At 35.6% G+C, this 16,785-nt stretch overlaps 1 protein-coding gene across 1 annotated transcript in view; it reads left to right on the top strand.

Annotated features, from left to right (window-relative positions):
- CFAP46 (cilia and flagella associated protein 46) overlaps positions 1–15,321 on the top strand; it is a 60,323-nt gene extending 45,002 nt beyond the window's left edge. Inside the window, exons 42-59 of the mRNA XM_079313102.1 lie at positions 105–239; positions 1,145–1,324; positions 2,297–2,464; positions 3,286–3,383; positions 4,069–4,148; positions 4,607–4,758; positions 5,825–5,946; positions 6,311–6,396; positions 7,303–7,467; positions 8,405–8,475; positions 9,027–9,087; positions 9,166–9,201; positions 9,720–9,816; positions 11,028–11,140; positions 11,988–12,069; positions 13,731–13,864; positions 14,326–14,412; positions 15,183–15,321. Coding sequence (XP_079169228.1) covers positions 105–239; positions 1,145–1,324; positions 2,297–2,464; positions 3,286–3,383; positions 4,069–4,148; positions 4,607–4,758; positions 5,825–5,946; positions 6,311–6,396; positions 7,303–7,467; positions 8,405–8,475; positions 9,027–9,087; positions 9,166–9,201; positions 9,720–9,816; positions 11,028–11,140; positions 11,988–12,069; positions 13,731–13,864; positions 14,326–14,412; positions 15,183–15,319 — 2,004 coding nt within the window. The 3' untranslated portion in view covers positions 15,320–15,321. The remainder of the gene's footprint in view (positions 1–104; positions 240–1,144; positions 1,325–2,296; positions 2,465–3,285; positions 3,384–4,068; positions 4,149–4,606; positions 4,759–5,824; positions 5,947–6,310; positions 6,397–7,302; positions 7,468–8,404; positions 8,476–9,026; positions 9,088–9,165; positions 9,202–9,719; positions 9,817–11,027; positions 11,141–11,987; positions 12,070–13,730; positions 13,865–14,325; positions 14,413–15,182) is intronic.
- The last annotated feature ends 1,464 nt before the right edge of the window (positions 15,322–16,785 follow it).

The raw sequence follows: 16,785 nt of genomic DNA, 5'->3' as shown, positions 1-16,785 counted from the left end.
TTTAAGATTAATTCAGTTTTCACATAAACTTTCACAAAGAAATGTAGCCTTTCTTACTTAATGGAGTGATTAATTGTTCCTGTTTTTTATGCTGTGGTGGGTAGGAAGATGCTAAATCAGACACCAGAAAATCTTCGCTGACTTCAGCAGAATGCAGTGAGCAGGACATGACAGAGAGCTGTTCATCAACTAATACATGTTGTAAAGATGAGTATAGGAGGAAAATACAGGAATTAAAGGTACATTACGTTTTGGGCTTGCATTAGAATTTGAGTGCTTTCTTTTTATGGAATAATGGTCAACTCAGCTTATCAGTTCTCTTTAAACTGCTAATGGAAATATTGTAACAAAAACTTGGTCTTAAAAAATATAAAAATCTACACAACACCTTCCAACAAACAGCTTTCCATCACTCTGCTGTGCAGCTTTGCTCTACTCCTCAGTCGATTGTGTGGGAGCTCCTGAATGAGCTTACCCAGTTGCTCCCAGAAAGAAATAATTTCTCCTTCAATGCTTTCCTGCTGATTGAGCTTGTAGCAACCAGGATTAGATGAGCAGGCAGTTTCTTTCTGCCTCACAGATACGACTTTTTAAGGGAGCGTAACATTTTGCAAACTGGGAACAAAGAAAGAAATTACTTCTATCACAAAACATTTGTGAAATTCAGTGAGCTGATCTCTGTTAATTACTGCAATTGAAAGCACACTAGGAATTGGGAATTTACAGTTTGTGTTGCTAGCAAAATCAGTAAGTACTGAGGTACGAGATTTGTGGGTTAATTTGGACTTAATATGGTTAACTGTTTACAGAAACAATTGTATTGATCCTTGGTTCTGAACTGGAATTGCTGGAATTGCTTGGAATTGAAAGTCTGTTCTGCTGGGTACACATTTTATATTAGAAGAAATTTCTGTGCTAAACCAAATATTTTTTAATGTTGTATAGCAGATGTTGGTGTTTGCTAAAAAATAAATCCATAGTTGCATATTTTGATCATGCATTATGTGCCTTAAATGGAGAATGCATTAAAATTGCTCCTTAAAAAAACAATTTATCATCTCTTAACATGCTGTGGTAGGTGTATGTGTAACAAATACTAATATTAGCCAATTTTAATGCAGAGCTTTTCATTTTTATCATCTAGACAGAACAAAGGGTGGCACAGAAGTATCTTTGTCAGTGCAGTGAGGCTTTGCTGCAATCTATGGCTGTTGCATTCCGTCATGATGTGACTGATGTGCTGGCTCTTGCTAGTTTGGAAATGGCTGAATGCTTTAGACAGTTTGATCCAATTTCTACTACCCAGTTTTTGGCACTTCATCAGGTAAGGCAGCTAATGTTAGTGCTGCTTTTCAGTGGGAGGATATTTGAAGTTACATAAACTAAACTGAGTTTGCATAGTCTGAAAATTGATCATACAGAACTCATGTAGGGTTCTGTGTAAGAACCAGTGTGTAATATAAGTCATCAAATATATTATATATTTGCAATGTTCAGAACATTTGATCAGTGTTTTTATAACAATTCTATTATCTGTTGTGTTTGACCTGGTATTTTGATTGATGACTGCATACATAAAAAATGTAATAGGAAAAAATTACTATATTGTAATTATCAAAGATAAGACATTGCCACAAAATACAGTTTCATCCCTCCCTAACAAAAATTTTTAAAATGTTCCTCTGGATCTGTTCAATCATTGTTTTGAAGTGGATAATTAATTTTACATTCAGTTTGTTGGATGGATATCTGCACAGCATAGCTTGAAGGTGCGTGCAATGAATATGTGCCTCCATCAAAGAGAAGATGCAGAATGGCTGTAGGGCTTGTATTCCCTGCATCAGGAACAAATTACACATAGTTCCTAGTTCAAAGAACAGGGTTAGTATGTTTGCTGAATGAAACGTTTATATAGTCTTACCCATTACTTTGCTCTTTGTGGAAGTCTGTTGTGTGATATGATGTCCATTAAAGCACAGAAACAGAAAAGACTCAGCTTACTTGAAAGGCTAAGAACACAGCATTTACCATTCCATGTAGACCTTAGGTGAGTAAATGCAGGAACCTTGATGGTAAATGTAAACAAAGAAATCAATTCCAGCTATTTGTGTTTAAAAGATCTTCCCTTGTTATTGTCAGACAGTTCACAATAACCTGTAAGAACAAACAGCTGTCTTCTACTAGTTCATCTCACCTTTCAAGGGAGAAAACTTCAACATATGTTATAAAAAACACAGTGTATATTTATTCGTTTTGTTTTTGTGAAGGGAAATAAATAGATGTAAAAATTTTACAGAGTTGTTCAGTGTCTATGATGATGAAGAGCTTCCTTCTAACCGCTGCGTCCAACACCAGCAGCTCTCAGCTGGCAGCACTGCTGCATCTTCAAAATCAGTTAAAACAAAACAGAAACACGAGTGATCTTCTAAAATGTGTGGAACAGCAACTGACTGCTAATTCAACGGTAACTTTCTGAGCTACTTATTAGGGGTCTATATATCTGTGATATAAATGCACACAGAGAGGTGTGGGTGTATGCAGGACCTGGGCTGGGGGTGGGCTGGCACTGCTGAGAGAGCAGTTGGACTCGATGGTCTCCGGGGGCTTTTCCAACCTGGACAATTCTGAGAGTCTAAGAACCACCCCTGCACCTTCCCCTGCTACTAAAGCCTTGCCACATAAACCAAATACAATTTTATAAAGTACTTGTTGGTTAGGTGTCTCTAGCAATTTTTTTTCAAAAATAAACATTACTACTAAATTATTCTACTTATTTCCTTTGCTAATACTCTGCTAGTATTTGATAGCATTTTAATTTCAGAAATTTTGCAGGGGTCATAAAAGTGATGTTGTTATGAAGAGTGGACTAAGATACAGTATTTGTAATTTGTTTTAAATAATATTTATATATTCTGCACTTGACAAAAATTACACGATCATATGTTGAAGTAAGAAAAAAATCTCAGGTCATCTTGTAACCCGCCTGCTCAAGCAAGGGCCACCTAGAGCCTGTTGTCCACGGCCACCTCCAGATGGCTTCTGAATGATCTCAAAGAATGGAGGCTCCACAGCCTCCTTGCACAACTTCTGCCAGTGCTTGCTTCCCTCACAGGGAAGCAGTAACTCCTGTTGAGGGACAGATCCCACTGTCCTGGCACATCTGCTGAGTGTTTGGGCCCTTGAGTTCCTTCTGTCCTAGAATTACTATCAATTTTCTAATGAAATAACTGAGAATGGGGTTTATAAAGTCCATGAAAATAATGGTACTTTTGAACCACTGTACAGGCTTGGAGAAACCTCTGTATTCCTGTTGAACATTTTAATATAGTGAATGAATTGCCATCCAGTTTCTACATAGTTATTCTGCAGCATTCGGAAGACAGGTACATCATTTTGATTTAGCACAGTTTCTTACAAATATAATCTTTTTTTTTTTCACTTGGTTGAATATTGCCTTTCACTTCTAATTTTGATGGACTTGAATTTTAGGATAATGAACTAATTAATTTATAAATAAATCTGCCTGCAGCTCAGCTGTATGTTTTCTGTTCTTTCAATTTCCCTAATTATCTCTTAAATCTCCAGAGGTCACTTGAAAGGTTTCAGGCCATTCTTGATATCTCTCCTAAGTTCTGTTGAGAGTTTCCTGCTTTTATTGCTTATGGGTTTGGAAATGTTTGAAGGGTTCATATTTAACTTTATAAAGCCACCAATTATCTGATTATTGCAGCCTAATCAGCTGCAACAAACTAGCTCATAAAATGAGCTATAACAACTGACTGTGAGAGCATTCACCAATTTGAAAAGTCTTTAACACTTGTTATGGAGCAAATAGAAATACACCTTATTGGTTTTACAGCAATAAAAGAGTTTACCTTGCCACTCCCAGTTTGTTCCAGCTAGAATTTGCAGGTTTTTGCACCAAAGATGGGGGTAATTAATGCATCATGAGAGTGTTTGTGGGCACATTAAATTAGACGGTCATAATTACTCATCTGATTGATTTGAGTCATATAAACAAGGCTAGGCAGTCAAATATTCTGTTGAGCACTTTACTGCTTCCCCCAGGTCTCAGCTGTACAGCTCATTGATTGGGCTGCCCAGAGCAGGTTCTGCACGGCAGAAAGGAAAACTCACTCAGAGGATGGGTAAGTACCTCTGAAGAGATAAATCATGGCACTGATGTTATGAGAAGGCTCATATCTTTCACTTTTGCAGTCAGTAAAATTTTGAAACACTTATCCACATAATTTTGGCTCTTCTTAATTACCAAGGAACATAAATTCATAAATATATGTTTCATTATCAGATGTCATGTAACTAGCCACAATTTATATGTTTTGTTTACATTTGAAGGCTGAAGTTTTTATAAATAAATAATGATAGAGTATTTTTCATTTTACATTTCTGTATATATTTTGTGTTTGTATATATGTTGTGTTTATATATATATATGTTGTGTTTTTATATATATATGTCTATCTATCCAGATTTTATTTTCAAAGAATACCACACCTAGAAACAGATGATGTTTGTACAATCATTTCTTCAAGTACAAATATGTCTCAAAAAGAATCTTAAGAGGGTGTTATCTTTGTTTTAACAGTGCAAGCAAAAGTTTCTCGATTTCCTGTGAATCCTGATGTGTTTCGTATTTTGTTGGAAAAAATGCGTCTTTTCAAGCAGCGGAAGATGGAGAATAATCTTAAACAAACTGTTGCTCAGAACTTGCAAGAGTGTGTCTCCAAAACAGATGTGGTAATATACTTTATTTCCTTATATTTAAAATTGGGTGAAAAACATGTACTTAAAATAAGATAGATATTCTGTATGCAGAATTTTTCAGTTCATTCCAAGTGTGGCATCCCTAGTCTTCAGTTACTATATGCTTTGTACTCTACTTCAGAATTTAATCTTTCTGTGCTGTTATTGCTGTGTTTGTCATTCAGGAGCTTTGAAATGTTCAGTAATTTATTGGAATGATGCAGTTGAAATCAGTTTATTTAAAAATGTGTTATATTTCAGAGATTTGCATTTGCATTTGTACTACCTTTCATATCACATGAAAAGTCCCTGCTGTTCCAAGGAAAAAAAACCCCAAGGTCTTAAATTGCAACCCTCTAATTAAAATAAAGCTACCTTATCCAGAGATTTATTACTGATTTCCAACACAGAAAAGCTTTCTGTTGGGGTATACAATATCTTCTGCACTGTAGCTCTTTATTTGAGTGCACTTGATCCAAGTCAGTCACAAAATTTTGCTTCAAGGACACGATTTGTGTCCATCTAGTTTGGATTTTACAAACCCCAGTTTTCAATGTCTTTCTCTCCTACATGTTTATATCTTCTCCTTATCTGTTTTCTTCATTTTGGTTAGTTCTTTTCTTAAATTGACTCCAGTGATCTCTCCATATGCTTTCATTTGCTTCTTCTATGTTCATCGTAGTTTCTGTTCACTTCTTGAAGTTGTCCTTATGCAGTTTCTTCTCATTATTTAAAGGAACACATTATAATTTCTTTCTGCTGTAGTTTTCTGTCATTCTCCATTGAAATTGCTGAAGTATATTAATTGTTTAAATAAAAATAAGCATTGACACCTTCTAGTAATCCTTATGTTAGACTATTTTGCAAAATGTTGGTGGAAAATTTTGAAATAATATAGTTTTGAAATCAGCTTCTTATATTTATGTTTTCCATTTTATGATGTTTTGCATTATTTTATTTGGTCTCTGATTTAATGTATTACAAAATTGATATATGTGGTGGTATTTAACAAGAATGGACATTGAAAGTATTCTAATTTTTGTTTCTGTGCATGTGATAGACTCCAACAGAGAAAATAAATGATAGTGAGCTTGATTTGACATCAGATTTCTCTGAAATAATAGAAATTATGGAAGACTATCTGAAACCAGTGCTGTCACAGTTTGATTTTTTGGCTATCAGGTATGATTATATTGGCTTTGATTATCATTTATGAAAACAGAACTGTGACTCAAGTCCCTCAAACAAAGGAATGGTTTTGGCAAGGATGCCCTGTTGAATGGATGTTTCATGTCTTGAAAGAGAGTATATTCAGGATATGTCAGAGTGAGACTGAGTAAAATGATAGACAAATGGCCATTTCTGACAAGCACTGTTCTCCAGCTCAAGTTATACTTTATTTGAAGCTCAAGATGCAGCATTATAATTAAACTGTTTAAAGATGGGATTTCTAAAGGGCAGGAACTCTGAAGGAAGCATGTCCTTTCACTGAAACTGAAGCAGAAATTGAAGCTTTTAATATTTTCCATGAATTTCCTCTTCCCAGAGAATCCCAGTATGGATCAGTTTCAGCAGCTGAAACAGGAAAAAAGAAAGTGAAAGATAAGAACACCAAACAAGTTGGAATGCAGGGTAAGTGCTTCCTTGGTAGTATGTGTGTGTGTATGGACAGATACCAAAATCCAGTAGTTTTAATTTTATTTAAAACAAGGAGAGGACAAAGGCTTCAGCGTTGTTTTTCTCTGTTTTATTTTCTATATCAAGTCAAATATTTCAGTATACTTTCAAAGAAAATTTAGATGCTGGGGCAATGCTTCTGCGTTTTAGAGTCTTTCAAACCATACAGTCTGTAGACACCTAAATGAAATGGCTTTTTCACAAACCATTTTTTCAGGAGAAAAGCTAGAATAAAGAACTTTCTAAAATTGGTAGATCTCTTTGTTTTGTCTTTTTCCCCCCTCTTTTAGCTTTATAGACTCTCACAGGTTGTTAGCTTGCATACAAGCCTAATGCTACACTGTCTCTCTCTAAACACATAAGAGTAGTTCTAGAAAAACTGGGTTAATCTCCCATGCATCTACTCTTTCTCTGTAGAACAAAAATATTGCCATAATAATATTTAATACTTTTTTCCTAAATAACAGAAACAAAATTTTTCTACAGGACAACACAGTATTGGATAAGAGTTCCTTTACAACTCTGTTCTGTTTAGCCAATTGCTGCTGTGGCAATTATGCATTTCCAAACATTGATTTTTGAACCTGTTGTGTATACCTGGACTTGGACCCGAGATGGTTGGTTATTAAAAGGGGGATATTTTTCCCTCTGAAGAATTGGTGCTAGCAAGTGTGTAGAAATTCGAGAACATCTTAAAAGTAATGATATAAAAAGAAATAATTTTTCTTAATGCTCTTAATCCACAGCACAATGAAGTTCATGTGTCATACAGTGGAGGACACTTAGACTTTTACATTTAACTGCAATTGTTAGTACAAACAGAGAACTAAATCTCAATCATGCTCTGTCACATCTCTTTAGATAAACCTGTGGTTTTGGGATTGTGTGTGGTCTTACTAGTGGATACATTACTCATGGAATTGCCTTTGGAAGCTCTGAGTATATTTAAAGAGGAAGGAATAAGTTCTGTTTCCAGAGATTTTTCTCTACAGTTTCTCTACAATCGACTACATTGGACTGAGTCAGGTACTATCAGATAAACATTTTTTCCTTTAGCATAATGAGGCATAAAAAAGATACAAATTTAAATTTGAATCATTGTGTATATTTTACTGGAAGACAAGCACATGCAGTATGTTTCTAGTACTTTAGGTGGACTACATAATGAAGTAGACTTACTTCAATAAGGCTAATTACAGGTGCAGTGGTAGCTAATTTATAATAACCTTGACACATTAAAAGAATTATGTAAAACTCAGTGGAATCTAGAATTGTAAACAAATTTACAAGCATGTTGTTAAAACTTCAAAGCTGTTTTCAGCTGCAATTAAAAAAAAAAAAAAAAGGAAATTTACACTTCTGTAATTTTTCTGTATCATTAATAGAAGATTTTTCTTAAAATACCAAATGTTAAATTTTACTCTCTGAAATATTTTCCTCTTGGTTCTTGTGCTACACCTGGGCAAAATCAAATACCCCCAGGCTTTATGAACTTTCCGTACTACTAACACTTAACCCTACATAAACTCTTAAGCAAAATGAGGTTAAGTAAGGTAGTTGGATACTTGGTAAACTTCTCCTTATGGCATCTTAAAACATATTTCTGTGATCTAGAAGTGAGTGATAAATGCAGGCTCTAAACCATTTCTGTATGAATCAAAGATACCTTCTATAAATAAAGTTTAAAATCTTAAGCTGCATTTTTCTCATATGTAGAGAAAACCACATAAAATTATTAAAACTAGTTGGTCCAAGATAAAAAATAGACCAAGTAGAAAAATCTCACTTTCTGCCATGAAAGTATGTGGTATTTTTTTTGTTTCAATCTGTTGTTATTCTTTTCATTATTGCTACTAGCAGTACTATTACTACTACTACATCATATTAAATATATGCAGTCCTTCAAGGACATTTATTTGCTAAAACTGCCCTATATTAATTTTTTTTATTTTCATTTTCACAGAGGCTGAATTTAAATTTGAAGTATCTAAAGAAAAAAACAGAAAAGCTTCTCAGAAAAAGAGTGTCCAAACGGTGAACTTTCCACATTTTTTATAAATAACCAGAGAACTTGCATAGAAAAGTGTGAAAGTGGCTTGCATAGAAGTTCATTATGTATGCTAGAATTCTGAAATAGAATGAATGTCACATAAGTCCATAAGAATCTTGCTTCCTGTTGATTTTGCAAGGAGTTTTTCTTTGCAAAATCCCACTTCCATAAATGGGACATATTTAATAACCTACGAAGGAAGATGCTTAAAGTAACTGAAAATAATTTCTGCAAAAAGATTGCATTTTATCTAGTGGATACATATGTTTTTACAAATCTGTTCTGTATTTGCATATGTATCTATATATGTGCATGCACATGTGTGTATATATGTAATATATGTATATGCATTGTAGAATGCAAAGCAGAATAGTTTAGTCATTTCCACTGATGATTGAATACCATGATCCTTTTAAGCACTGATTCAAAACTTTGTTACTTGTTTTGCCTTTCTCATAGTTGTTTGACATGAGTACTGTTAGTATTTAATTAAAACTTTGACACATAAGAGGATATGTATTCTTTTTAATTATAGGCACCAGTTAATCGTGATCTGCCTTCTGATTGCTTGCCTGTTGATATAAGGAATTTAAAATGTATCCTTTCACAACCTATTGGCTAAGGGTATCAGCTAAATTGCCTTCTTTTGTGGTTTGTGATTAACTGTTTATCAGATATTGTGAACCCCTATAATGAAGGAAGAGAAGCAGGTAATATATATTAAATAATATTTTATTCACAGTCTACCTGTGGAATTTAGAATTGTGTTGGACCAAAAAATGAAGTCATGACATCAAGATGTTCACAAAAAAGAGGTGATTTTAAAGTCTTGCTTTCTGAAATTAGGAATCTGGAAACTCAGTTTATCCACCCACTTAAGTCCTGTCTGAGCCTCTGCAACAGAACCATATGAGCAGTACTGGTTTTCAATTCTTTGCCCTTTTTTCAGGGTATCTAAAATCTTTTCCTTGTGTCCTTAACCTGTCTACCAAATAATCCTAACTCATTATAAAAAAGGCTTATCAAGTGGGAATCCAAATCATACTCTGAAAATGTCACAGTTGTTTTAATTTTAAAAGCCAGATTTAGGCTTCAAAAAGCATGAAATCCAATGATGACCTAAAACCTCCTAAACAGGATAGTGTCATTTTAAAGTTATTGAAATTGAGATTGCCCAATGCAGTGTGTAGCATGTTATATTCATAATGATGAAATTCTGTTGTTATAGAAGCTTCAAGTCCTTCCCAAAAAATACAGAAAATACTGGAAAAATACCGTGACCTATTTAAACTGCAGTGGGAAGGTGTCATTGGCAATGCTCCGAGGTATGGAATATTCTATCCACTTTCTTGTTTATCCATGCTTCTTGTTTAAAATTGTGCCTATTTTCAGAGACTTTGTTCATAAAATATGCATATTTTCATATGTTCATGTTCATAAATATTGCTGAGCTGATAAACACATAGCAAACCATTTTTGTTGTATCAAACACAGAGCTAGGTTTGTAGAATATTTTAGGGATGTTAAATAAAGTGCCATAAAGTGATTTAGCTAGGTTGGTTTTGTCAGAGTTGCTGTATATGTAAATAATCTAATTTTGATGGAAATTCTTTTGGTGCAGTCTTTGATGAATACATATGTGTGAGCTTAAGTGTAATTTCTGGCTTTGCTCGTAATTGTTTGTAAATCCAAGTGGTAAGACCATAGCATCTCCATGCACCTTCAGTCAGCTGTAAATGGGAGCACAGATTTCAGAAGCAGAGTAGTGAAGGTACATCACACAATTTCAAAGTTTCCAGTTTCAAATATTGATCATGAAGCTAGTACCATTTTATGGAGTCTACTCATAAACACACTTTGTTCTTTATAGAAATATTTTACTTTTAAGATTACAGCCATAGAGGAATAAAAGGGGTCTCAGGAGGTCAAACAGGGACAAGCCCTATGAGACAACAAGGCCATCACTGGACCTTCCTTCCCAGTCCTGTGGAATTTCTTCTGCTTAGATAATACCACTGATACCCACCACTGAGTTTGTACTCTCATATTTTTCCATAACAATTGCAAAGATCATTATGACCAAATTGCAGTTTTTGCTGCCAGTTAGCCTGATTATACACATCTCTTTTCAAAAACCTATTGCTCGTGTCCTGGTGGGTATATACTACTCCCTTTGAATGTTAGACAAAGTACTTTAAAACTACAATACCTACAGCAATGATTTTTAAATTTTTTTCTCTTGATTGAGATGTTGGTAGTTATCTGAAAATACACTATGCCTCTTGCCTGCTGTGAGATGCTACTGAGTAATCATTTTAATACAAAAGTGTAGTATTAATAATCCATAAGAGTTATTACACTTCTCACAGAATTCTGCAGCTATGTTTGTCTTCCTTCTTTGCATGCTGACTTTTTTTATAATTCTTTTTTGGAGTAAATAGCACTAAAGTGTTTGCTATGGATAATTTCTGAAAAGTATTCTTGTAAAACAGTAACACAGAAGTAACTTCCTTTCTTTCTTCTTCCTTCCTTTCAGCCAAGCTGAGTGGGAGCAGCTGCTGACAAACTGTAGTGCATTTCTGTTCTATGGGATGGAGAGATTCATGTCTCATGTGTTGCTTAATTGGTTGGTTGCTATGAACATCCCAAGTAAGATAAACAAATTGAGAAATACCTTTAATTACACCTACCTTTTTTTCCTAGATGTGTCCTATTCTATCATTATCACAGTACTGATGTTGGCAATTAAGAGCTTTTTTTCCTAGATCCAGGGTTTTTAGTCAGAAAACTTTGTATTATGTTGTTTTTATTCTGTTGCATATCTTTCTTGTTAATCCTCACAAATAAGCTTAGTGCTTCATTTCCATGCATTGGAATTTCTTCGGTTTCAAAAACTAAGTTATCATCTAATGGTTTTCTCAGTAAACCATCAGCTTTTCTTTGGAATTTAGTATTTGATTGAAAGATGTTTTTTAATAGTAAGAGCAACCTCTGCAGCACCACTTCAAAATTGAAAAGTCTGTGCTGAGGCAGACAAGAATTGTTCTGAGTTATTTCACTGGAGACCTTTAAGGAAAATAAGGCATGTTAGGAATGTAACTTGGTTGTGAGTTGTGTAGAGGAGTTCTGGTATAAAAAAAATTCAATACCATAAACTCTCTAGAATTCGTAATTACAGAGTGGGATCACAGAGGTCACTGGCTGTGATGAGATGTTATGTGGACTTCATTACCAATTACTCTAATGCAGCTTAGGAAAGAAAAACCTGTAAAACACTATGGAAAAGTGTAGCAAAATTACATGAAATAATGCTAGGATGACTTTAATAGTGCACATTTACATAATACCTGACAGTCGCAGCTGAAATATGTAGATTTTATACTAATGGTTTAGACTGTGTTCAAGAAAGTAATGAACTGGCCAAAGGCCTGTTTTCCTTTGGTTGTTGTGCTGGCTGTTGCTGTTAGTGCAAACACCACTGCTGCCTTTTCCCCAGATTGCCGATTGGTGATTCTTCTGGATCTGGTACGGTCCCAGCAAAGGCACCAGAGAACTGCAAACTCTGATATCCACAAAAGGTAGGTAGAGTCAGTTTCAGTAAAGTCCACAATTACTTCAAAGCAAAGTTAATATTTTGAGCTAGGAATATTATCCTTTACTTCTGCAAGTAAAAGAGCAACTTTATAGGACTAAATAGGACAAAAGCTCTGTTAGAAGGCCATGATAAGAAAATATGACACAAAAACCTTGCTGCATTACACATACAAGTCAGAAAGCAAGATTCTCAAAATGTTCTAGTTGAATATATAAAATTTTCCTTTAACAGATGAACTGTTAAAAGTCCCTCTGAGGGTTTGTACATGGAAAAGTTTAACAATCAGGCAGATTTTTATTTAAATAAATTGTTATGGCATGTTAAATAACATCTTCAGAAATTTTAACATTAATTGCAGCTCTTTTTATCTTTAGAAGAATGTCAGTATTTTTGTTGCTTTTAAGTTGACAGCTGCAATTCTTTTATTGCATGTCCATTATGAATTCTTGACAGATGCCACAGTGTCCTAATTTCATTCATTAATTATTTAGTCCATGCTGAATTTTCAGATAACCTGATCATAGACTTGAGGGATGAGATGCCCTGCAGAGGGATGCGATAGATGGCAGCATCGGCAGTGGCAGGACATTTAAGGAGAGCAGATGACAGACTCTGGTGACAAAGTAACGCTGGACAGAGTGCAGATTTGGAGAGGGGTGGCAGGAGAGCAGCCCTGCAGAAAGGCACTTGGGGCTGAGCCAACAGGGAGCCTGGGCAGCAAGTGGGCAAAGCACATCCTGGGGACATAAATGCAGATGTCTGAGTGTATAAACAAACTACTGGTATTTTTTTATATTCTCTTTGATCCCGAACAGCCTTTTCCTAAAGTAAACCAAAACACAATTTCTTAAACTAGATTTTCAAACTCAAAAATTTTGAAGTCTCAGTTTAATAGTTTAGTGAATTTATCAATAAGAGTTACATGTCTAAGTCCAAAAGCTTCCTGAAAATTTAGATTAACATTCATTTAAAAATGAGTCCATAAACTGTATAGACAATCAGACATCATCTCCCCAAAAGATTGCAGAAATCTTTATCATCTTTTGATAAAGTTACTATGAAAAGCAGATCTGAATTAAACCAAAATGCACCCTTCTATTTACTGCAGTTTCAGGGGAGTATCACTCCTCTTTTATGACTAAAATAATTATACCAAAGACACTTAGTGAAATATTCAGCAGTAAAAACTCAAGTCCCATATTGGATGTGATTTGCTTCTAAGCCTCCAAATCAACACCATACTTAAAACAAAGAATAAGGTTTCATTTCCTGCAATATTTTATGTCTAAACATGTCTTTTTACACCTGATTCTCAATATTTTGACAGTCTTATAAAAGGTATTCTGCAGTGTTTTGTAAACCTTAGGGTGTTAATACTCCTTTCAGATTTCCAGAGATGTCCAGAACTGCAGTAATATGACAGGGAGTAATAAACCCCATGATAAAGTTGCACCATGAAAAAATGTAGAGAGAAGGTTGCCTGAATTCCTTGCATTAAATTCGAAGTGCTGTGTGGATGTTAGAAAGCACTTGATGCTCAGCGTGGAAGCAGCTGCACTGTGCCGCTCATTGTGCTGTGGGAAGCAGCGCATCGGGCGCGTTCCCGTGCCCGTTTATCTTCAGCCATCTCGCGTCTCCCCTCAGGCCCCGCGCGGCCCCGGAGGGCCCGGCTGAGGCCGCGGCGCTGCTCGGCCTGGCGGGCGCGGCCGCCGTGCTGGCCCTGCAGTGGCACTCGAGCTCGGAGCAGAACGAGCGGAGGCTGCGGACCCTGTTCCAGCGTGAGTGCGGCTCTTGTCTTGGCCGGTGTGTGGCTTCAGGGCCCCGTGTATCTATCTGCCTGTCTCCTGCCTCTCCTTCTGTGCTCCCCTCCGCGTTCTGCCTGCGGTTCCCACGGCAGATCTGCGTGCGGGAGCCGCCCTGCCTGTGCACAGGTTGATCCTACAGGACAGTAACCTTCTTAAAGCACATTGGGCGAGGAGGTTGTTTATGGCCATATGGGAATAATAGGATTTATATGGTGAGAAGCAGTGCCCTAGGACGTGGCCATCTGTAGTTACATAAACTGTGGGCAAAAAATTCCCTGGATTTAACTTACATCTGCACAGACACATTGCTTAAATCTGTAAAGGTGTCCTTTCTCCTTAAGTTTAAATGTGAAAGCTCCAGGCTCTATGGTTGATATTTCCTTGTTTTCCAAAACTTTCATTAAAAACTCACAGAAACTATAATTTCTTTCCAGATCTGCTGAGCTTTGATAAAATGACTGGGCAGATAGTTCGTGTTCTTCAGAAAAATAGAAGCCCGAGGAAAAGGGATTCCATTAAAAGTAAGAATTAAAAGGCGTAGTATGAAAGACTGACTATAAAAACTTACTAGAACCTTAAGATAGGTAGTTCACAAGCACAAGTGAAACCTTACAGATGAGCTATTACAATTTTCTGTGAAACTTCTTAAAAGAGCTGAGAGTTGGAAGACTGCTGATAAAATACTGGAGCAGCTGTATTTTATATAAAGAAAATTTTGGGGAGATTTTGACATAGCTGATAAAAAGCTAATTTATTTTCCCCACTGAATAAATAAAGTAGTGTTACTAGCAAGGTACAGCAGGAGCACAACATAAACAATGTAAGTGGTATGTGATTATAAACTGCAAAAAGATCAGTAGGATCTGCAGTGATTTTAGGTAGTCCGTGTTGTACAGGGCACACTAGACATAAGAAATACCTAGCATCTTGTTGGAGAGCAGGGAAGAATTTCTGAGTAAAACAATTTCTAATAGATTGTCTATAAAATTGTACTGCTATTTTTCAATGTACAGGACTTAACTTTTAAAATAAGGTTTAATAAAATAAATTTTATTTATAGCTTGCACTGTCACAGAATTGAAGTGAGAAAGAACTCAGATCAGAAATATTCTCTAGTTTTCTGTTTTTCAGAAAATGCTTCTTCAATATAATGACACTTGTTAATATTTTTAAAAAAATGTAAAAGAGCCACAAATATTAATCTAAGAGAAGATGCGTTAAACGATGGCACTTAAATTCTTATATTTAGTCATATTCAGAAATTACAATGGTTTTTAATATATTTTTATAGTGGAAGCAGATTCTCACAGCTCTCCTGGAGTCAAAATAGAAGAGCAGAGTGCTTGCACTTCCTCAGTTCTTCCTGCAACTCATCCATCATTTTTTAATTGTGTACTCTACGGTTTACCCAACATAATTCCGATGTAATTTGTGTCAATCTTTTCATGCTAGGAATACCTCCACTAATCTAAGGAGAGGTGAGAGTAAGAAGATGTATATTTTGCTGATTCATGTTTTAGATGTAAACAGTTTGATATTAGAATAAGTGTCAGGAAAATAGAATATATAGTTCAGAAATTTCAGTTAATAGTCTAAGGTTTTTCTAACTTGGTGAATCCTTTAAAAATTTGGTAAGTACCAACATATTTTAAAGAAAATGGGCTAGTATTTTTCAGCCTTGATGCATGAGTGGGATTGGAATGTATCAAAGTTAGTGCTTCCATTTGGAAAAACATTTCCTTGATGCATTTTATTTTCACATGGACGATTCATCAAGAGCATAGCTAAAACATTTACCAAGTGACCTTATTCTGAATGATCTTTTTATGTGGAGGTAGATGTAGTTTAATTAGAAAACAAGTTAGTGTTAAATAAAATGATTAGTAATTTTTGCTTGCTTTATTTTCATGTGTTTTTCCTCGGTAACTTTCCCAACATATTCTGTCTCAGTACCCCAGTGTCCACTGTCCCACCCAGCCCTGCCCTCTGGCAGTGGGAGCCACTCCCTGGGTCCTGTCCCCCCATCCCTGTCCCCAGCCCCTCTGCAGCTCTCCTGGAGCCCCTCAGGCCCTGGCAAGGCTCTGAGCTCCCCCTGGATCCCCCTCCTGCCCAGGTGAGACCCCCAGGTGTCCCAGCCCTCAGAACAGCTCTGTGGCCCCCTCTGGACTCGCTCTCATACTGGGCACTCTTGAACTAGATAGTACTCCATCTGGACTTTCACAAGAGACAGAAATTATTTTTATTATAATAAGCAATAAAATTTTAATGAAATAAAAAATTAAATTATAATATTTTAAAATTAAAAATACCTGATTTTTTTTGAGATTCTAAAGTATTCATTTGACTATGAGTTCTTAATTTTTGCAATATTATATACTGTTCAGCAACCTGGAGGAAGAAAAATCCTACCAGCTAATGACCCAGAAATAAATTACAGTAGATACACCTTAGGACATATGAGCTCTCTCGTCGAATGACGTTGGCACAAGCCCAAACAACAAGAATAAGAGCTTCTGAAAATATTTCATCTACGTGGCACTACATCATTCCCATGCACTGTATTCATTCATACAAGAAATATTAAGCAGTTAGTGCTATTCCATGTATCAAGGGCTTTAAAATAACTTTCTGAATTATGTCTCAGCAACATAACAAATCACGCTATCAATTAGCTTTTATAACAGAAATGACATTTTGTAATATATTTTAGCATGAAAAGAATTGGTCAGCTAAAATTTATGTAATCTGAAAAATGTGAGGGGGAAAAAATCTTGGTGAATTTATTGATGATATTCTAGGACAAGAACATAATTTGAATTGTGCATAGTTGTCCAAGAAAAGTGTGTAGTTCTAAATGGTCTGCAGTGAGGAGCTGCAACAAGTTTGCTATAAAA

The sequence above is a fragment of the Erithacus rubecula genome (assembly GCF_903797595.1).
Source record: "Erithacus rubecula genome assembly, chromosome: 9".
NCBI lineage: Eukaryota > Metazoa > Chordata > Aves > Passeriformes > Muscicapidae > Erithacus > Erithacus rubecula.
This window is presented reverse-complemented; position numbering and strand designations above follow the sequence as displayed.